This window comes from Mustela lutreola, chromosome 2 (genome assembly GCF_030435805.1).
Source record: "Mustela lutreola isolate mMusLut2 chromosome 2, mMusLut2.pri, whole genome shotgun sequence".
NCBI classification, from domain to species: domain Eukaryota; kingdom Metazoa; phylum Chordata; class Mammalia; order Carnivora; family Mustelidae; genus Mustela; species Mustela lutreola.
In genome coordinates, this window is record NC_081291.1 from 209,955,474 (window position 1) to 209,978,695 (window position 23,222).

At 39.1% G+C, this 23,222-nt stretch overlaps 1 protein-coding gene across 2 annotated transcripts in view; it reads left to right on the forward strand.

Moving 5' to 3' along the window:
* Positions 1–19,147, forward strand: part of MAP3K7CL (MAP3K7 C-terminal like) — a 38,499-nt gene extending 19,352 nt beyond the window's left edge. For both annotated transcript variants that reach the window (XM_059164557.1, XM_059164558.1), the window contains 2 exons: positions 7,434–7,549; positions 17,987–19,147. In XM_059164557.1, the coding sequence (XP_059020540.1) occupies positions 7,434–7,549; positions 17,987–18,167 (297 nt within the window). In that variant the 3' untranslated portion in view covers positions 18,168–19,147. The remainder of the gene's footprint in view (positions 1–7,433; positions 7,550–17,986) is intronic.
* The last annotated feature ends 4,075 nt before the right edge of the window (positions 19,148–23,222 follow it).

Consider the following 23,222-nt stretch of genomic DNA (forward strand, 5'->3'; position numbering starts at 1 on the left):
GATTTTGACCTGAGTAAATTTGCTATTTCTGACTCCATCTGGAATTCTGCATCTTGGTAGCTTTGTTTCACTTATAGCTTTTGGGAAACCTGTGGACTGCTTAAATTACTTTGATAGGTAGAGGGGTTTTTTCGTTTGTTTGTTTCTGGTTTGTGAGGTGGCCCTGATGTGGTTATAGGACAACGTTGTCAAGTCGGTTCTGACTTTCTGATATCTCTTACGCATTCTTGTGTTGTTTATAAAATGGAGCTATAAAGTAGCTATTTGGTAGACACTCTCTCACCAGTTTGACCCCCTAGATTTTTCTGTTGCTTTGCCAAGAATGTGGACATGTTGGAGCATGTAATTCATGGTACTTCTATTTTCACAGAAGCCAAAAAAAGCCCTATGCAAGAATAGCCGTGACAAACATTTCTCTTGATGTCTCTATTAAAGCAAAAGGTTGGGCAAGAGACTTTGGGGTAAGGTAGGTGTTAAAAGGAGCATCTCTTTATAATGTTTGTTTGTGGGCCTTAGGCCTCAGCGAGGGGGCAATGGGTAGGTTGATTCTATTTTATGCAGATTCCTTTCCTAGAACTTGGTTTCTAAATTCTCTCTGGCTATTAGAGGCAGTAGTTGGGTAGAGCTGGTTTGGCACACAGTCCAAAGAAAGGAGGCTCAATTCTATGTCCACTTCTAAGAATGATTAAAAATCACTCTTTTTTCTTTAGGCTCCAGTTTCCTTCTATTGGAAAACAAGGGTATGCCCAACCTCCCTCTTTGTTCTGAAGGATGGTCTGAGTTGGCATCACGTTTGTTTTAAAATTTAACCATATTGTTGTGTTTTGGAGATTGTTATTTGACCTATAGATGACCCAAAGCTGAGCTGTAATCTGGTCTTAATTGCATTGCAGTGAAGAATATGCTTTCATAATCAGGTAGAGAATATTGTAACAAGTAAATTGTAACAAACTTCCTTAATGGGGAATTATAATGGTTGGAATAGGGACAGTGGCATTAGATTGCCCTGAATTTGGATCTCAGCTATGTACCATTTTCACAATTTGGGGCACAGTATTTACTTCTTCTAAACCTCACTTTTCTGAACTGCAAAGTGGAGACAATATTGATCTCACAATGTTGTGAGAATTAAATGTGGTAATGAGTAGATCTAGCACAGTGCTTGGCAAAATAATTGCTCACTTTATGTTAATTTCCTTCTTTAGTGAAATCTTTTTTTTAAAAAATGAAGTATTTAAGAACTAGTCATTTATTTTTGTATGTGTACACCGACAAGAGAATCACCTCTTTGGATATTTGAGTTAGGGATACAGGTTCTGATGCTCTCTTCTTTCCATTAAGCTAAGATACTTTGAAAATAATATGGCTTTATTTTTCAAGCCAAATTGAGCAAGAGCTTCAATCCTTCCTAACATCCTCTCCTCTAATCTGAGAAGACAGGGACAGGTGTCTCTGTGGTACACACTGAACTTGCCTTTTCTCAGACAGAGTCTAGTAAGTCCAGAAACTGATGTCACCTCCACAAATAAACAATTTCCTAGCTTCAGTTGTGTGCTGTAATATCTTGTTATCCGAACAGTCTCTCCAGAAATTTCTTTTAGGTCTTATTGTCAGTGTATTGCTTGATATCTTGGAAAGGAAAATGAGAGCGAATGGGGAAGTCTTAGTATTCTGGAATTCTGCTATGCTGGTCTTGAACATCCATCTGGAAACGCAATTAGGAAATAATCCCATAGAAAACACTGAAAATGTCTGCATTTTCTTCCCTATACGCATGTTGAAAAGTATTTTATCATTCATTGGCTGCTGTGACCACATGGAAAATATAGCCAGATACCTTGGAGCTTTACTATGGTATCTTACTTTTATTTATTTATTTATTTATTTGCTTGCTTATTTTGAGAAGCCTAATAGCCATCCAATAAGATGCTTTATTGGAAAGTTTGAGACACTCTTGAGTAATCTCTCCTTTTAATATTGCTTACGTTAATAAAAATGACTTAAATATCCGTCATTTCAATTCTATAGAAGATATGCAGTACAATGACTAGTGTTGACTCTGGCCATCAGGTAGATACTATAGAAGTGCCAATTCTTAAAACAGTTTCAGAAGTGTTTTAAATTCTAAGATAACAGAGTTTTCAAATATTGTGATTAGTCCTGATGATGTTTTTTTTCCTTTTAGTTTTAACAAATTGTACCTTTTCATTTGGGGACATTAAAATGCAACATAAATTCAAACCAGATACCTCCACCCCCCCCCCCCCCAATAAAGATAACACTGAGATTCAAGGAATAAATAAAAAGTCTGCTCAGCAACTGTAGAATATTTAGCTTCCTAAATATAATCTTCTGTGTGGGAAGCTGGGAGAGGAAAGTTAAATTTTTACATTTTTTGAAGTAGATGGGGCCAGTAGTATTTGAAGAAGCCAAGTAGAAAACGGAAGCACTCAAGTTGGCTTTGCCCCTTGCAGAGAGAGATGCTTGGCTTGGTTCTTTCCCACGGGGCGCTTTCCAGAGGACGGGAGTCCATTTCAGGAGGAGCTTGCTATAAACTCCCAGGCAGAGAGCAGAGAGGGATGGTGTGGCTCAAGCCAGCATTCTTGGAACAGGAGCCTGGGTTTCTCTCTTACTTCATCTTGTTAAATCTGTCCTGTTGATTGGGTGGATACCAGGGGTAGTAGCAATTCACTCACTGTGTGTGTAATTTAAAGCCCTTACAAGTTTCATCCTCAGGCAGCTGCGGGATGGGGTGGAGAGGAGAATAGGGGGTGAGTGTGGAGCAAGTGCCCCCTCCTGGGCTCTGACCTCATCCCAACCTCAATGTGGGTCTCGGAAAAATGTGCTTCAAAATTGGCTTGAGTTGCTATTAGGAGAATATCTTGATTTAACCTTCTTAGAACTGCTGTATTGTGATTAGGCTAGATACCAAAGCATTAAGGGGAATGAAGGGTCGTCTCTGTGATTCCACAGGACACGTGCTCTAGTGCATGAAGGATACCTTTACCTTTTCACTTTCAAATCAAGTATCTTTGGACTCCTTGTCTTTGGGATGCAGTAGTTCATCCTTTAGGCAGGAGTGTGGGAGAAATGTATCCAGAGTGTGGGAAGAGGTAGTAATTATGGATAAAACAAGGAAAATTTTTTTTCTCCTAATGTGAAAAGAAATTCCCTGTCAACATGAAGAGTTTATTTATTCTTTGCTTGTTCCCAGCGAATGACGACTACAAAAGCCTCTTGCACGGAATAGTCGAAACAAACAATGAGCAGTAAAGCAAAAATATGTGTTAATTTTTATCCCAAGAAACTAATAGAGGGGCGCCTGGGTGGCTCAGTGGGTTGGGGCCTCTGCCTTCGGCTCAGGTTGTGATCCCAGGGTTTTGGGATCGAGCCCCGCATTGGGCTTTCTCCTCGGCAGGGAGCCTGCTTCCCTTCCTCTCTGCCTGTCTCTCTGCCTACTTGTGATCTCTATCTCAAAACAAAACAAAACAAAATAAAAAAACCAAAACAAACAAAAAAATTTTCAAAAAAAAAATAGCTAATAGATTTTTTCATTTCGTTACCACCAGTATTGTCTTACATTATTTTTTAGTTTTCAGTGTGAACATGTGTTAAAATGCTATCTTTACCTATGCATGACTGATTAATTCATGAATGCCAGTGTTTCAAATATCACATGATATAAACCCATCGATAGCTCCATTTTTGCCCCAGAAACCCAATTCTTGTGTTTAAATTCTAAGAATCTGTTTCCTCAGGCAAACACTTTCATTTTATTCAATGAATGCTGGTGGTCATATGTCCTCTCTTATTTTGTGGGGTTATAAGAAGGTTAGAGAGAGTCACCCTCAGGGAGGACCTTGGGATGCTACACACACACAAACATGCAAACACAAGTGACAAGCAGTGACAGTGTTTTATATTGTACAGAACAAAATGTCATTACCTATAGCTATACTTTTTTGGGGGTGGTATAAAACCAAATATCTCTCTTTTTTGAAGATTTTATTTATTTATTTGACAGAGACAGAGAGAGAAGGAATATAAGCAGGGGGAGCAGGAGAGGGGGAAGCAGGCTTACTGTTGAGCAGGGAGCCCGATGTGGGGCTTGATCCCAGGACCCTGGGATCATGACCTAAGCCGAAGGCAGACGTTTAACAATTGAGCCACCCAGGCTCCCCTAAACCTAAATATCTTAATACTCTTCTTCATCAGAATTTGTGTTGGGATGGGAACCGTATGTATTTTAAAAATGCTCTGATGAGTTTCTTTGGCTGGAATAAACGTCCAATGCCTTCCAACGACAGTGCATCCTGCTGCCAGGGGTAATTTGTTTTGTCTAATGACATTTAGGGTTTGTGATGAATGACTGTAGACATAAAGGGATGAGAAACTTTAAGTTCCCTGGGGAGAAATTTGGGAAGGAGGGAGCATTAGGTTGCATATGAAGTGAGCCTCAGATAGCGAATCCTTGCCACAATTCTTAGAAGTGAATCTTTACAGCAATTCTTAGAAGATGAGTGGGGTGGCAGCTGCATGGCTCAGTGGGTTAAGCCTCTGCCTTTAGCTCAGGTCATGATCTCAGGGTCCGGGGATCGAGCCCTGCATTGGGCTCTCTGCTCAGCAGCAAACCTGCTTACCCCAATCTCTCTGCCTACTTGTGATCTCTCTCATTCTGTCAAATAAATAAATAATATCTTAAAAAAAAAAAAACAAAAACAGAAGAGTAGGGATAGTAGAAAGCTCTAAAGATAATTTTCTTTTTTTGCATTAACTTTTTAAATTTGTGGTGGAAACGCATAGCACATTTTCTTGGTGATTTTTTAAGTGTACAGTTGAGTAATGTTAAGTCTATTCACATTATTGTACAACTAACTTCCAGAACATTTTCATCTTGGAAAACTGAAACTCTATACCCATTAAATAGCTCCTCATTTCCCCCACTTCTCTCCCAGCCCCCGGCATCTAATGAAATGACTTTACAATGTTGTGGTGGGCTGTGCAATGTAACTTCCTTCCTTGCTTCAGAAAACCTACTCTATTGGTCTTTAATGCTTTCATACAAATTGAGAGAACTGAAAGTGGTGCTGAGTTACATGCCAGGTTGGGTGAAGTCAGAGCTTGTGGGAGCTGAAGGCTTGAAGTGACACCTGGCATTCTTTTTTTCCCTGAGATATGGAACACTAAGTATTTTTGGCTTTTCCTTTTTAAATTGGCACTACTTTTTAATTGTGGGAAATCTTGAAAATAGTGTTATGTGTAAGTAGCATGATTATCCTCTAAGAGCATATGAGGATACTGAATCTATTCTGAAATTGTCCTTATCCTCAATACCCTTAGCAGCACGATCACACTACCTATACGTAATATCTTCAAATTTCCCACAATTAAGAAGTGTCAGTAAATCAGAACAGACAAAAAAAATTCCCACTAGTAAAATGGATTGCAAAGTAGAAAGCTAAGGGGGGAAAAGCACTCTGTTCTTCAGAAAATTATATATGTAAATGTATATTCTCTTCTTAAGAGAATTATATATGTGAACTTAAAAAAATTATATATATAACTTTATGGCATAGTGTTGTATGTTCACACACAGACACACGTATATGTAACTTTCAGTTTTCCTTCTTGATCATAGCAGCCAAGGGCATTTCTTCCTGTACATGGCTACATTCATTTATTTCCTCTTAAGGACATGAACCCTTTGCACAGAATCCTAGAATCTTTTGGCTGTCACATAGGTGACTATGCTGATTTTGTGACTCAGGGACCTACAAGTGGTGGCAAGTTACGGAATGAGCTGAATATAGTCTACATGATGTTTGTAAGGACAGGAAATAGGATGCGAAGAGTCTTAGGGCTTTCAAGTGAGGACAGAGGATACAGATGATTTAATAGCAACTTGGCCAGGGTGCCCGGAGTAAATTGTTTTCATTCTCCTTACTGTTATACCTGGTAATCTGCCAGGGTAACAGGTGAAAATTGATGAGGGGGTGGTGATTTCTAGGACATAGACCAGAGGAGCCAAGAGTTCTGAATTCCTTTGGCAAGAGCTTTGTTTCATGGGGTGCATTATACTGTAATATTACTGGGCAGTACTTTTCAATTTATTTCTATAAAGAGAGATGATAATGGTTCCAACAGGCTGAGTTCATGTTGTAAATGTGTTCATGGGGCAGAAGGGAAAGATGCTCCATAATGCAATTATTATTAGATTTTCCGTGAATTTGGATATGAAATGTTCCACATGGAGGTAAATTCTATGCAAATTTATTTCAAATTTTATTTCCTTTAGAAGACCTCTAATCGGAGGCCTCATGATAAATAAGAAGGGTCATCTTATTTGTTGATCAGACTTTATAGGCTTTTATAGAACTTCATAGAATTTCTATTACATCCTGGGTGGGGTTGCTGAATACAATACCTGAAGAAATCTTTGTCCTCAAAGAATATAAAGAGAGGAGAAAACAGGAAGAAATGCATCACTTCCTAATTTCTGAATATAAAATTAGTGAAAATATTACTTAGTCAGACACATACTTAGATATATAGACTATAACAAGAAAAGGATTTAACCAGAGAGCCCACTCAGCAATGAAATTGTTATTTCTGAGACGTATATGCCATTTTCTGTGAATTATTGTGATTTAAACACTCTTTAAAAGACTATTAGCTAGTGTTTCTTAAGGTAATGTTTTTAATAATATGTTCCAAAGTAAAAATTAGAATTACAAACTCAAGGAAAGCTAGTTCTTTAAAAAATAACTTCTGGAAAGGAGTAGGATTTTCCACATGTTTAGGGTTTAAAGGCTTTCCCTCCTGGTCTTTATTTTCCTTGTGGATGAGAGAGGAAAAAAAAGACAAAAATCCACATTCTCTTTGGCCTCACATGTGACAAGCATTGTTTCACTTGAGGTTTGGGTCTTTCATGGGGTTTGTTAATCCTCTATTTCCAGCCCAGCAACATTTCTTCAGTTTGTTTGCATTTCTCAGAAGAGAACCTTTCTCGTAGGGCTACTCCATTGCCCAAGATGAGACTATGTCCCTGGGCTGCAGGTGTCGAAAGCAGGGGATGGTTAAAGCAGACCACTGAAATACTCCCCCCCACCACTGCCCTTCTCCAGGGCGGAGTTTAAGATTTCTGGGGAGAAGTAGGGAATTATTAGATGACCTATTTTTACAGGCCTGAGAAAGCCCATGAACGACACCGGAAGGTGACCGTGGGGAAACGTCAGGCCACCTCCCTATTTTCAGTCTAGTAGAATCAGCCAAACTCTGTCCAGTGTTGACCAACAATGCTATTCTTACGCAAAAAAAAAAAAAAAAAAAAAAAAAAAAAAATCCCTCTAAAGGACATCCGTGGAGCGAAATCATTGATAATACATTCTGATGCGAAGAAATGGACTGATTTCTGCTTCTTCTTGTTTGTGAAGCCTCTGCCGCCTTGCCATGACTCCGCGGAATCCATGCAGGTGTTCAAACAGCACTGCCAGATAGCGGAAGAATACAATGAGGTCAAAAAAGAAATCGCTCTGCTTGAGGAAAGGAAGTGAGTACTGCCCCCTCGGAGTGCTGTCTGCTGGTCCTGGCCCTGGGGGAGGCAGGGAAGGAACGGGCTGAGCTTGAGGGTGAGAGGGAGGGAGGGGGGCAAGGGGGTCAGAGGTTACTAGGCCACTTCTGTGGATATCATGCTTGATGACAGAAAAGATCCAAATGGGACTGCTGAAGACAAAATGCTTTACTTTATGGAGTACTGAGAAGAACAGTAGGAAGACTTCTGACCAGAAACTTAAATTAAAAAAAATTTTTAAAAAATTTTTTTCATACAGAAACTTAATTTTTTTTTTTTTAAAGATTTTATTCATTTATTTGACAGACCGAGAGAGAGATCACAAGTAGGCGGGGGTGGAGGGGTGGGGGGGTGGGGGGAACAGGCTCCCTGCTGAGCGGAAAGCCTGATGTGGGGCTTGATCTCAGGACCTTGAGATCATGACCTGAGCCAAAGGCAGAGACTTAACCCACTGAGCCACCCAGGTGCCCCCCGAAACTTAAATTTTTAATAAGCATTTTTAGTTCAAGAAATTAAAAATACCAGAATACCACCCAGAGTCACACTGTGCTCCCCGTGCATGTGCCCAAAGGCCCCAGAGCACTTTGGCTTGGAGGGAATTTTGATGATGCTTAATGGAGGAGTTCCCGCATCAAGTCAAGTAAGGAAGCCTGTAAGACAGATCTTTGGAATAATGTAAATATATGAGTCGACTAACTGCATTTTATAGTCCAGTAGCCCGAGGAGGTTTGTTTGTTTGTTTTAATCTGATAGCTTCCATTAGCATTCCAGTTCTGCTGTAGGGAATTATAGAATCCTAATAATTAAATTAATTAAAGCATTCTAATTTTAATCACACGTAGCTTTTTCTTGCAGAATTCTCCTCCTTTTAATTGCACTCGGTTCTACCAGTGTCTACCCCAGTGATCCCCATTCTTTCATGCTTTCAAAGCCTCAGAAATCTTGTCACCCCAGCACTGCTTAGCCCATCCTTATGTATTTATTAGTGAGATCTTTTGGCTAATATTTGCATCTCCGACTACATGGTAATTGCTAAGTGCTTTTGATCCCTGAATGCAGGGAGAGCCAGGTGATGCTCACCGTCGTACTTCTGAAGCCAAGCACAGTACGTGGGATGCAGATGCTGAATCAGGTTTTGCTGAGAGCCTGACGTTAATCAAAACACATTTTGATTCCTTAACTTTCTACTTTGTTTCCACTTTCTCTTCCTGAAGTGATACGTGGTATGCATTTATTACCTTGTTTTTAAATCAAAGCAAGTGAAATATGCTTTGAGAAATTTATAAAATTCTTGGGACTCTGTTAAGACCCTCCCTGAGCTCCCCTCCCCCATCTGCCTCCCCCAGAATGGTGGCTGGACAGAGTAACATGGTGGGGAGTGGTATGGGTTGTAGGGTTAGACCTTGCACTTACTCTAAGAGCTCTCCGTTAACAATCTTTTTCTTACTTCCTTTCTGTGTTGTGCTTCTAACATAAAATCACCCCTGGTCTTATGGCTAAAGGGATGAAAAGATGTTTATGAGGACATCAGAAAAACACAACTTCCCCTCATTTATCTGAGACTTTGGTTTTGATCTGAGAGTTCTCATAAATTGGTTGGAAAGCTCAGATTGCACATTTGCACACAATCTGAGTCCTAAAAAAGCCTCTTAGAGGAGCTGAAGAAGCTTATTAATAATACCCATGGGGAAGTCAAAGGAGGACTTGTATAATCAGTAGCCTATAAATGTATCTCCTCGTGTGTGTGTGTGTGTGTGTGTGTGTTTAGACAGAAAACTGTGAACTGTGCTGTTTAGACAGAAAAAACAGGTAATCATGTATCTATTTGTAAACTCTTCAGATTGAAAGTATTGGAGGACTTGGCCTATTTCAATTAATCCATGGATGGCTTTTTTTTTTTTTTTTTTTTTTTTTTTTTGGCAATGCCAAATTCACCCACTAAATTGTATGTTTCGTAAGTTTATATATTTGTGTGTTTCATTAAAAAATAGGATAAGATGTACTGGTGACTCATATGGTCTTTTATTGAAAACATATCCTTGCTGTTTCTGCATAACTAATCTTATGTTTCCCCTAAGCCTGTTCGAACTTCGGACTTTTCTTGAAACTGTGATGTTATCTCCTCCCCCTCTTCAACTTTCTTCTTAAATAATTGGCTAGATGTACAGCAAAGGCCAAATTCTTTTGTTATCTTTTTTTCCTTTCTTTCTTTTCTTTTTTTTTTTTTTTTAAATAAAGTCTCTTAAATTCTTTTTTCTCCACTCCTGATTCTGCTATTTGGGATTAGGACCTGCTGCTTCAAATCCTGGTCAACTGGTTTCCCTGCCTATGGTTTCACATTGCTGGAAAAGGACACCAAGTTCTTGGCCTGGCTTGTAAGCTCTAGCTCAGGATGGCCTTAGCACCCCTGTGGAATATTCTACCTCATCCTTAGTCTTCAGCTATGTTGGCCTATTCACTCTTCCTGCTCCTGTGCCCTGGCTCACACAACAAGCTCTAGGTCTGGAGCACTGGGTCCTTCCTTTTTGCCTGCCCAAACGCCACTCTCAAGGAGATCTTAGCCAATATCCCTGCCCAACCAGGGCACGGGGTTCATCTTTCTTACTGGGTGAAAGAAAACACTCCAGAATGGTTCTTTTTTTTCTTTTTTGAGATTTAATATTTATTTATTCGAGAGAGAGAGAGAGAAAGAGAGCAGGCATGTGCAAGCGAGCTGGGGGAGGGCCAGAAGGAGAAGGAGAGAGAGTCTTTCTGGAAGACTCCACACTGAGCACAGAGCCCAGGGTGGCGCTGGACCTCATGACCCTGAGGTCATAACCTGAGCCAAAATCAAGAGCTAGAAGCCCAACTAGTCGACTGAGCCACCCTGGAGCCGCTGGAATGATTTTTGGGGCATATTTGTGGGCTGGTGTTATCAGTAGTTATCTATTTAACTTTATGTCCTGACTTTCTGCCTGTGCAGAATTCCCTACAAATATGGTCACCTTTTAACATCTCGTTGTGTCCCAACCACCGAGCAGGGACACGTGCATAGAGTCAAACACGAGTGAGGGTGATTTCAAGTGACTAATTATAAGACATGGTAATACCCTCTATGTATACAAACACTGTAACAGATGTGTCATTTGTAATTTGTAGGGTCCATATTTAAAATACAGAGTCAATATCAGCAATAAGGAATTGCTAAGATAAATTGTTAAAAATAGGAAGGATGGTATATATTTTATTTAATAAATAAATAAGACTGGTTCTCCAGGCGTTCCTGGTGATCACTGTTTTCATGAACACTTTACTGAAGCAGAAATTCATTACATGACAGGTGTTTTCCTGGACATTCTTTGTGTTCAAGCAAGATAAATTAGGTCAAATGGATCTGAACCAATTCATTAGCTCTCTGTGTTTTGATGATTTGGATGTGAATTTATTTCCCTCATTTCATAAAGTGTGGGCAATTATGTTGTCTTTGGTGATTGGCTAGCATGAGCTAGACCAAGGAGAGGTGCTCACTCAGGTATTTTAAAAAGAGTTTTTCTTTGGTGGAACCATGTGGGGACAGGTGAAGCTGAACTTCTCTCTCATCTCCAGAGGGGGTCACCCTGGATCAAGTTTGGGAGACTTTGCAGAGGCGAGAGAAGAGTTGATTATAACCATTATTTTAAATCATGTCTATTAGATAGATAAAGAGAGTCAAACATTTTCTTGGACTATAAACTCAGCATGAGGTGAATTTAATTTAAAGAATCACTTCTGGCTCATTTGATGTATGAAAAGCTTGTTCTTACTTTTATTGGATTTTTTTTTCCTTCTCAATTGAAAAAAATGACGATTTTATTGAAGGCTTTAAAAACTTACCAAGAATTCTGACATCTGTCCAGAATTCCTACTATTATTTCTGCCTCTTTTTAGGCCTTTTGAATGTGAACCAGCAGTTTTGTAAAATTGCATATATAATAAAATGGAATGTGTACATGCTTTTCTCAGCTTTTAAAATATAACACAGTCTTTTTGTAGATGTAATGGGAAAAAGTGAGAGGGAGACATTTTATGACTTCTGGAATTTATCACCAATATTTTGACAGCAAGTTAAAGTATATGATTAAGCTACAATTAGATCTACAACCAGATTTACAATTAGTAAAGGTGGCTTTGCTCCAGATAGGGTATTTCATCTTGTTTAAAGGAGAAGCCATTTGTCTTCTGTATATGTGGAATGTGTGCCAGATGCTGGGGTATTTAAAAGATTGACTTAGAATGTCAGAAAGAGAGATAAACTCTTAGAAAAGTCAGGATGAAAAATGTTACATAATTAAAGATAACTCTGGGTTTCGGTATGTTCCCAGAATTGTGTTGCCACCCTGACAGTTTTAGAGCATTTTCATCACCAGGAAATAAACCTTGAACCCCTTTTTTCTCCCCAGCTCCAAGCCACTGGTCCACACTCATCTACCTTCTCTCTGTGGATTTGTCTATCCTGGATATGTCATATAAATGGAGTCATACAATATCCATTTTTTTTCGACTGGCTTCTTTCACTTGGCATGATGTTTTCAAGGTTCATCTATGTGGTAGTATGTAGCATAATTTTCATACTCAATATCCCATTGGACGGGCAGTCTGTATTTTATTTATCCACCCATCAGTTGATGGAAACTTGGATTGTTTGCCCTTTGGTTAAATAGGAACATCTGAGTACAAGTTTTTGTGTGGAGGTATGTTTTCAGTTCACGTCAGTATGTGCCCAAGACTAGAATGGCTGGGTCATGTGATAACTCAATGGGTAATCTTTGGAAGAACTGTCAGACTGTTTCTAAAGTGGCTATACCATTTTATAGTCCCACCAGAAAGGTATGAAGGTTTTGATTTCTCCATACCTTTGCTGACTCTTATTATGTCTCTTTGGTTATAGCCAGGCTAGTGGGTGCAGAATGACATCCCATTGTGTTTTTGACTGATGCTTCCCTGATAGCTGAACTTTGTTGAGCATCCTTTCATGGGCTTTTTGGCAATTTTTATGTCTTCTTGGAGAAATGTGCATTCAGATTCTTTGCCCATTTTCCAGTTGGGTTATTATGGAATTGAAAAAACTGTTATATAATTTTTTGTGGGTTCAGGCAAAACATAAAAATATGGGGGTAACATAAAAATATCAGACCTATATCTTTAGATCTCTTTTTAAAAAGATTTATTTACTTACTTCAGAGAGAGAAAAAGAGAGAGCTCGCACATGAATGGAGAGGGGGGGGTGCAGCGGAAGAAGAACAAGAGATTCCCCGCTCAGTGGGAATCCTGGCACAGGGCTCAATCCTGGGACTCTGAAACCAAGAGTCTGACACTTAACTGAGTCACCCAGGACCCCCTATCTTCAGATCTTTTAAAAATATCATAAAACGGTGATTGAAAGAGCAACATCTCATTGAGGGAAACATATCAGGATGGGGAAAAGGGAGCATATGTGATTGGTAACAGCATTGCCTGAAAATAGCCCTGTTAGGATTTGTTTTCCGTCATGACATTTAATTTGTTCTTTATTTTCCAATAGTGATAGATTTTTATGTTTAACCAGAAACAGTCATTTCTTTAGGACATCCCTGATGGTAGAGATGTTTAAGCTATGTTCTGGGGACCATTTCAAAGATTGGGAATAGAGCGGGTGTCACACAGGGAACTGTCCAAAGACCAACCAGAGAAAGTCCTATCTGGTCGGTTTTATTTGCTTCACTTCAGGGTGAAATTTTCCTTGAAAAATGGTATCACAGTTAGAAAACATTGAACACCAAACTTCACTTTTATATTCCAGGCACTTAAAAAAATTCTTTGAAAAAATTTACACAGCCTCCAGAAATTAGCAAATTTGTTGTCATAAAGCAATAGTAAATGGAACCCCGTCACCCAGTATCACCCAGTACCAGCGTATACCCTAGTCATAATGATTTGGCCTTTGATGCCACCTAATTATCTGATGTTCAGTCTTCTACCTAGAATCTCATTCCTCAGTATCTCTCCTTCTAATCTCTGCCTGGAACCATAATAAAAGGGACAGAATATTTACCACTTCTCAATGAGAGTGTCTTTTTAAGTAGATCTCCCTGGCTAAGGAAAGAGGCTCCAATCTTTGGGGGAGTAGAATGAGGAAAATTTTGCCTTTCATCCATTCCTATTCCAAGATTAACTCTCTCTCTCTCTCTTTTTTAAAGACTTTATTTATTTATTTGACACAGAGAGAAAGAGAGAGAGAGAGAGAGAGAACAAACAAGCAGGGGGAGCATTAGGCAGAAGGAGGGAGTAGGCTTCCACTGAGCAAGGAGCCTGATGTGGGCTTCGATCCCAGGACTCTGGGATCATGACCAGAGCTGAGGGCAGAGGCTTAACCCACTGAGCCACCCAGGCACCCCTCCAGGATTAACTCTTTGTGGGGTGATCAATAGGGGAAATCTCCATTTCCTTTGGGGTCGTGGTTCTTAACTAGACCAATTCCTCAGTTCCCGACCCCTGGTTATTGGCAATGTCTGGACACATTTTTGGTTGTAATCATCAGGGGTGGGGAAAGATGCTACCGGCATTTAGTGAATCGAGGCCAAAGATGATGCTAAACCTTCTGTGATGCCAGTGAATAGAGCAGCCTCCAATAACAAAGAGTTTTCCCGCCCAAAAGATTAATTGTGCCAAGAGAAACTCTAGAGCAAATCTCACTTCTTCCTGCAAGAAGTGTTGCCCTTTGGCTCCCAAATGATGTAATACATTTATTTCTTATGCATTATTCATTTGTAGGGCTTCAATTACCACAGTCTAGACTGTGCTTTGCAATTCCATTTCAATAACATTGATTGTTCCCCCACCCACATAAAATGAAGGTAGATTTTCACATCCTTTTTCACCATCTTGAGGCATCTGCTTCTTTTTTCCTGTGCATCAATGCTTGTACTAGAACACACATCTTTTAAGAACCACCAATAGTGCAGTCTAAATCACTATTTAGAATAAAATTCTTCCCATGATGAAGATAGTATTTTATCACATTATTATCCAGAACTCTTTAGCTCATTATAGCAAAAACATCTTAGATTTTGTCTTTTCCAAATAAATGTCTTAGTCATCTTTGAAAGTCCCAAGAACAATGGTAGTGGTCTTGCCAGAAACAGGTGAATTCATGTTTTAATTTTGGAGTTAGTTTCCACGAAGTTTCAAAGGTCTCTTCACTTGCACTTTCCCTTCCTCCATTTGTTGTAGTAAAAAAACAAAAACAAATGAACAAACAAAAACTTTTCCAGGCATACATGGCATAGGATGGGGATGGTTGATGATCTCTGATGGACCCAAGGTCAAGGTCTTTCCAAAGTTGAAGTACATCATGTTGGAAACTGTATTATAGGTTCTTGATTTCAGAAATAGGATTCCATGGAGCACCTGGGTGGCTCAGTGGGCTAAGCCTCTGCCTTCAGCTCAGGTCATGATCCCAGAGTCCTGGGATGGAACCCCACATCGGGCTCTCTGCTCAGCAGGGAGCCTGCTTCCTCCTCTCTCTGCCTGCCTCTCTGCCTGCTTGCGATCTCCCTCTCTCTGTCAAATAAATAAATAATATCTTTAAAAAAAAAGGAAATAATATTCCTGTAATGATGGCCTCCTACCCCCTTATCATATTACACTGAAAGGAGTGCTAGAAATGATAAACACACAGTCAAAGGCAGGGCCACATTTTAGCCAATTATAGATATTGATTTGTTCCTCAGATCATCTGTTTATAAGATTGTCTCCATAGCTTGATATGCAAGGTTTAATTATGATTTTCTAATGGATGAACATAAATATATCTATAGAGATATGTCTTGGACAGAAGACAACATACATTTTGACAGTATTCATTGAATATGTATATGTTTGCTTATCAGATACATCAAACTAGTTTATAAACCTATCATTTGAGCCCTCTTGATTCCAGTAAGGAAGAAATTATTACTGACTTTCTCCAACACAAGAAAACTGAACTAGAACATCATGATCATTCCTTTTAGTTGCAAATTCTGTGATTTTGTGATTTATCTTTTCTTATCAGTTAAAACTAATAACAGATGTCCTGAGGAGTTTTAAGCAAGGTCAGATATGGAGCCACAAACATCGCTGTTGTTATACCTGGTACTCCCAATTTCCAGACCATGATTTGAAAGCAAAACTCTATTTCGATGAGAATTATTTGTGTCACACAGTTCATTTGAGTTTTAAGTCTTATTAATTTCTCTAGGACAGTTACATAAGGAACTTTACTAATACTTAATTATTGACATTTCCTGCTTAAACTATGCTTAGAGGCAAAGAGCCATAAACATTTAATGAGAAGGATAGGTTTGATTTTTGGCTCTTTCTTATGAGTTAGGTGATTTTTTTCCAATAAGTTAAGCACTGTGCATTCCCATTTCCTCGTCTTTTAAAATACACGTGATTTGTCTCTGAAGTATCTTACTCTTTAATTATTCATTCAGCAAGTATTTATTAAGAGCCTTTATGTTCTAAATACCATGGAAAATTCAAAGAGCAATAAGAAACCTTTTGTATTTATATAGCAGTGTTCTAGCTTATCTTCCTTTTGTCCCCTTTGGGCACTTTCTTGCCAAGGCCTAGTTTTGATCAGTGGTCATCAAAGTCGGTGCACAAGGCAGTGCATGGGGTGAAGGACGAATATACAAGAACTTCAACTCTGATTTGTGTTTTGTCCGTTTCCTGGGTAACTTTTTATTTTGATACTTTCAAACTTACAGCAAAGTTGCAAAAATGATATAAAGAACTGACGTATATCCTTTGCTGGATTCACTAATTATTCAAAGCTTCTCCAGTTGTACTTTATTATATACTCAACATTGCATACTACTGGTGTTCTCTCTCTCTCCCTCTTTCAGTGAGATGAGATATTTATCTGTCTGCAGTCTATCTATCTAATCATGCCCCATTGCTCTAAATGCTTCAGTACTTCAGCATTTTCTAAGAATAAGGACATTCTCTCATTACCATAGTACCATAATTACAAATTAAGAATTTCAGCATTGATGCATTACTACTACTTAATCCATGTTTAAATTGCATCAATTTCTGAACAATGTCCTTCAAAGCAATTTTTTTCCAGTCCAGAATTGTACATTGCACTTAGTTGTCATTTTTCTTTAGTTTCCTTAAATACGGAACAGTTGAGGCTAGCAATTTGAAGACTACAGGCTAGCAATTTTGCAAAAATTTCCATCAATTTGAGGTTGTCTAGTGTATGCATTTTTGGCAAAAATACCAGAAAAAGGATGTGTCCTTGGTGCCGGCGGTATCTTATTTATCTCCTTACTGGTGAGGTCAAGGTTGGTCACTTGGTTAAGGCAGTCTTCCAGGTTTCTTACGCTTTTACCTATAGAGAAGGAAATCTTACACATGTTTATAGGCAAAGAATTTGGTTAGATCTAGTTCAGGATTAATTAACTCACATAAGGGGAGTGGACCTGTTTTGGGTCGTCATGTTTGATGAATCTAAACATAGAACGGGAATCTACAGCTCCTTATTATATGTATTTATATCAACGAATTATTTACACGCAATTACTGAGAACTGAATTTAAGAACTTATCACTACAAGTTCCTTCCGATAACCTTAGCCTACCTCCTGAATTCTAGAGTCAGGCCAGCATGAAACGTAGATACATTGTTTGTTAAATAGGGCTGCACAATACACATAAGCAGCAAGGAAGGAGATGGAAAATAATATTTGTAGGAAGGAGTTGGATTCTTTAGTTCAAAGAAGCTTAATAAAGATTTGTTAAGCTCTGAAGCAGAAAACAAAGGAAGACAGTATTTGAATTTGGAAGACAAAGACAAGGTAAGAGACAAACTATATTTCTACCCACAGGACAACAGATCCCATCTTAAATAAGAAACTCACTTTTGGTTTTTTTTCTGCCCTAAACTAGTTGCAATTTTTATGATCTGTTACATTCTTTAAAAAAAAAAATCACTTTTGTTTTGACCATTGAAGGACTCATTGAGCTTTTTTGGTCTCTCTTTAGTATTTTGGAGGTGTCTGTTTGAGGTTCTAGAGTAAAATAAGGTGGCTAAAAATCATGAAGTTGGAAAAGCTAAAAGGAAGTCACTGGAAGCCAGTAGAGATGGTGAAATTCAGGAAAGCCAAAGGAAACGTTCTGCTTCCATTATGCTGTCGCTGCACCCTTTAATTTGCTTGCATTAACTCTTGTGCTCTTCTACTGGGTATTTACCCCGAAGATACAGATGTAGTGAAAGGAAGGGCCATGCCAGGTGGTGGGTATTAAGGAGGGCATGAATTGCATGGAGCACTAGGTGTGGTGCAAAAACAATGAATTCTGTTATACTGAAAAGAAATTAAAAAAAAAAAATTCTTGTTCTCTTTTCCTCACCCATCCCCTGGATCTTCAGAAAGGAGCTCATCGCCAAGCTGGATCAGGCAGAGAAGGAGAAGGTGGATGCCGCTCAGCTGGCTCGGGAATTCGAGGTGCTGATGGAGGAGAACCGGACGTTGAAGTTGGCTCAGTCCCAATGTGTGGAACAGCTGGAGAAACTTAGAATACAGTATCAGAAGAGACAGGGCTCGTCCTAACTTTGAATGATTCAGTGTGAGCATAGAAGGTTGGTGACTGTTGTGTGCTGGCCAAAAGATTTTTATTTTCAAGGGCTAGTGTGTAAAATTTTATTGTTCCTTTTTATTACCCACGTGGCAAACGTCTATAATGAATTTAATGCTTGCCAAATCGAGTTTGACAGAAGGGATATTTTATTTGAAATAAGATGATTAAAGCAAACCTATGGCCATAATATGTTTTCAGAGATCAATTATTCATTTCCAAAGATTTTTTTTTTTTCCTTTAGGAAGATGTGATCACCCTGTACATCAGGGTACAAAATGAAGGAAAATAGAATATTGACTGACTCGTCTAAGAATCTTGAACAGATTTGAGCCATGAAACAAACCAGTGAGAGGCTTGCCACAGGTTCATAACCATGTATCTTTAAATTTCACGTCTTGACTCTTTCAACTGTGCTTGGACCTGAAGTCAGAAATGTCTGCACACATATTTATGTTCACCAGAGTTAGGTTTAATCCCTCAATGATTGATCGTACTAAGAATAAATGGTTGCCTATCATAAAAGCTTTCTCATGAAAATATTAGCAGAAAGCATGTTTGTGCCAAAAACACATCTGCCAGTGCTAACTTGCTGTTGGAATAAAATGCTGATAAGGCTGCATTTCTTTCACGCCACGTTACCAACCAGTAAACATCTCTGCCTTTGCTTGTGTGTGTTCTGGGGGCATGGGGGGGAATGGAAAAGTATGGTTTGGACATGACTTTGGTAAGTTCCCATGAAAACATCCACAAAACTGTAACTATGACTTTGTTTTGGATTTGAGGAGATATTTTGGATCAGGAATAACAAGTAGGATATATGAATAAATTCAGGAATAAAAGGATTTTTCCCTTGTTCCACCTTTCACCGTCTTTCCCCAAACTGATCTCTTTGTTTTGTGTCCATTTCTATTCATGTAAGTTCTTTTTCATTAAACATGAATCAAAATTGTCAGTCTGTGTTTTGTCTCTTTCTGAGCTTCTCTTAGGCTAAAAATTAGTTGGGTTTGGTTACCCCAAGTCAGGCTGTGTTCTTAGTTGTATCTGAATGTGTGAAATAAGCAGTGAAGTCCCTTTTCTTGGAAAGACTGTGGTTTCTCACAGGAATCATTCAGAGTTCTAATATTTAATATGATGCATCAACATCTTAAAGTATTTTCCAGAAAACATAAAAGAGAATAATTGATTATGCCAGTATGATGGTTTAGAAGAGACCAGCTATTATGGGACAGGGGAAGATTTTATCCCGGGGGGACATGTGGCAAAGTCTAGGGGCATTTTGTTGTGGTTGTCATGACCCGGTTAAAGGGTTGCTACTGGTCTCTAGAGACTAGAGGTCAGTGATGCAAGGACAACACCCCAACTACAGAGAATCATCTGGCCCAATGTACCCATGATGACAAAGTTGATACACCCAGGACCAGCCTAGTCACTGGGAAGACATTGCGGGGTCACAAGTTTCTTGCCATGTGCTGGGGAGTCCATGACGTCCTTCTATCTCCTGACTCTCAATTTCCTCATTTGTAAAATACAGCTTTTAGATAGATCTCAAAGTTTTCAATGTTACATGTGCCTATTCACCCTGAAGCTGGTTTAACATTTGACCAAAAATGAAAGTCTCTATTATCCTGGTAGAACCTCCTTCTTTAGTAACCCCAAGGCTCATAGATACTAATACAAAGGAGGGATTGTCCACTAAGTTTCTATAAATCCAGGATTAATGAACTGGGAGGAAGAAGAGTATGTTACCAACATTTACACACAAGAATTCGTTTTTGGTCATTGCCCGTCTGAAGATAGTTACATCTATTTGCAGAATTCAAGCAGTCATGGCCCCTTATAGATAATGGGGAGGAACAGGGAAATATAGTTCCAAAATATCTTTGGTCTATCAGAACGAAAATAATTTTGTTTGTCAAAATGTTTGAACACTACTGGTAATATATTAAGGAGACACTGAATAAATAGTTTTCATGTCTGTGCCAGTCTCAGCCTGAAAGTTTACTATGTGCTTCCAAAAGGTATCTATTCATGACTCAAAAGTAAGAATTTCCCTAGGTGTGTGTGTGTTATTCATTGAAAATATGAAAACATCATCTACTTTTGAAGCATTACCAGAGCAGTCCAAAGGTAAAATATTTTACATTGTCAGTCCCATATATTTCTTCATTTGACAGATTTCCCCCAATCTTACTTACTGCTGCATATTACCGATACCCAGAATAATTTAAGGATTTTCTATCTTCAAATACATTTACTGTATTCTTGCTACTAGCAATAATGAAAATGTTACAGAGCATTAAAAATGAGCATAGAGGTCCTATTAATATCAAGGTGAAAATACTTGCATTGGAGCTAGAATTAAAGGAAAATGTAACCTGTATTACATCCTGCAATTGCTCTACGAAAGAGTCGCTGTTTGCAGGTCCTTTAGTTTATGTAGATGTGAAAAGAACATGGTCCTGTGTGGCTAGACGTCAAATCTCTCATCATCGGTACGGGCAGACCATGTTGCTCTATCTTATTCTGGTACTGGGCTGGGATGTATCATTAAGGTGGTACAAATAAGGAAATAAAAACCATCTAGAATCCAAACTCAATTCAACAGAAGTTTATTATACTCTTTCCTGGTGCAGGGCAGAGGAACTACAATAGAGGATGTAAGAATGAGTGGCATAGTCCCAGCTTCGATGTGTTTCCAATTTAGTAACAGAAATAGCACACACTCTAGTTCCTGGAACCCATGAATAAACACAAATGCAATAAGATAAATTGGGTTTATAGTAGGCGCTCAAAGAAGAAAAGAATGGCATAAGCAGAAGGACAGTGGTTGGGAAGCACAGAGCAAGGGCTACACATCTGTGGGCAGTAAGTCGTCTTCTTGGAGAGTGTGCATGGGGGGTCGTGGAAAATTAAGTTGGGCAATTCCACTGGGCTCTGGTTGTGGGGGGGTAGTTTGGACAAAAACGATTTGAAATGCGGAAAGTTTAAAGATCTTTCACGTGGTTGCGGAACATGGGATGGGTCACACAAAACAGATACCAGAAGGACGAGGAATTGTCAGGAGGGCATAGGAAGCAGGGAGCAAGACAGAGAATGGTAGCAATGGAAGTGGAGTCACAGTCTGGGAGTGATGGAGGGATGCGAGAAGCAGAGTCCGTGTGGCCTGGGGAGTCTGCTTATGTCATTGAAACAAAGAAGATGAGAAGTAATATTTAATGAGCCCCATTCTGTGCCAGATGGTGCTGGGTGCTTTATATAGGCTGTATTGTTTAATTCTTACAATAGCCTGAGAGGTAGCTGGAATTAAACCCAATATCCAAAACCAGTGACTGATATTAGAAAATTTGTCCAGAGTTCCCTAACACTGGGATTGAAATACAAAGGTTCATTCCTTTATCATTTAATTCATTCTTTTAACGATTTCCTGAATGCTGTACTTTGCCAGGCATTCCAGAAGGTGCCAGGGATACAACAGTGAACAAGAGAAACATGGGTCCTATTCTCAAGATACCCTTGGTCTAGTAAGGGAGGTAGACATTTACCCAAAAGTAGTCTTGGGTTAGTCTTAAAATATATCCAAAAATCCCTTCCAAATGTGGAGCTTAATTTCCCGGCCCTTCACTGTGAGCTGGACTTGAAGACTTCTTTCTCACAAACAGAATGGAGGAGTAGAGTATGTGACTTCTAAGACCAGGTTATAAAAGACCTAGGGCTTCTTTCTCTTCTGTTTTCTTGGATCACTTGCTCTGGGATGAGCCGGCTTCCATTGTTCTGAAAAGATTCAGGCAAGTCCTGGAGAGGCCCCCATGGTAAGGAAAACTGAGGCCATACTAGTGAACCTGGAAGCAGTCCCTCCATCTCCAGGCAGGACTTCAAATGACTATAGTGGGCCGACATCATCTTTTCTCTCTCTCTCTTTCTTTCTTTCCTTTTTTTTTTTTTTTTTTTTAAATTGTTATTTTTTTTAAGAGAGGAAAGTGGGAAGGGGCAGAGGGAGAGAGAGAATCTTAATCAGTGTCCACACCCAGTGTGGAGTCCAATGAGGGTCTCCATCTCACAATCCTGAGATCACAATCTGAGCTGAAATCAAGAGTCAGATGCTTAATTGATTGAGTCACCCAGGCACCCCCTGGCTGACGTCTTGATGCAATGTAACGAGACTCTGAGCCAGAACCACCCAACCCGGCTGCTCCTAGATCCTGATTAATAGGAACCAAGAGATAATAAATGTTTGTTGTATGAAGCCACTAAATTTCAAGAGGATTTGTTATGCAGCAATAGATAACAGATATACCATAGAAATGAGGTAAGTAAATGCCAAGCAGAAAAGAAACATACTTTATGAATGCACATATGAAAGAGAATCTAACTGAGATAAGGAATCTGGAATGATTTCCTAAAGGTGATAAGTACTGAGCGAAGATCTGGTGGATGAATAAGAGCTTAAGACACAAGTGGAGGCAGGTGGAGGAAGGCATCTAGACAGAATGAAAATGTGCAAAGGCCCTGTGGCATATTCAAAGCCTTGAAGAAAGACTAATGTGGCTGATTATGAAGATGTTGGGAGAGTGTGATTTGGGATGAGTTTGTAGAATAAAGCAGAAACTTGAAGATTACATTAAAAATTTTGGCCTTAATCCCCAAAGCATTAGGAAGTCATTGAATTTTAAGCACAGGGAGTAACCTGTGAACACATTATCTTCTACAGTGACATGTTTTAAGAGTTTTTCTTTTTAAAGTTACCTTACCTTCCATTGTTGGAAATGCTATAGAGGGTATTTATGTTGTATGTATTTGGCTAGCTGGCCAGAAAGTCTGAAGATGGGGTTAGTTACATAGGTTATTGCATACATTTTACTTGATAATTCATTTCAATGAATATTTTTCTCCTTAGAGAATAATAAACCCTCAGTAGTATTGTGTGTCCTGACAGAATAAAAGACAGACTGAGTCTACCTTCACAGTCACCATTAATATGTTTAATTTGATGACAAATATTCCTGCTTTTCCATGACTATTTCTACCCG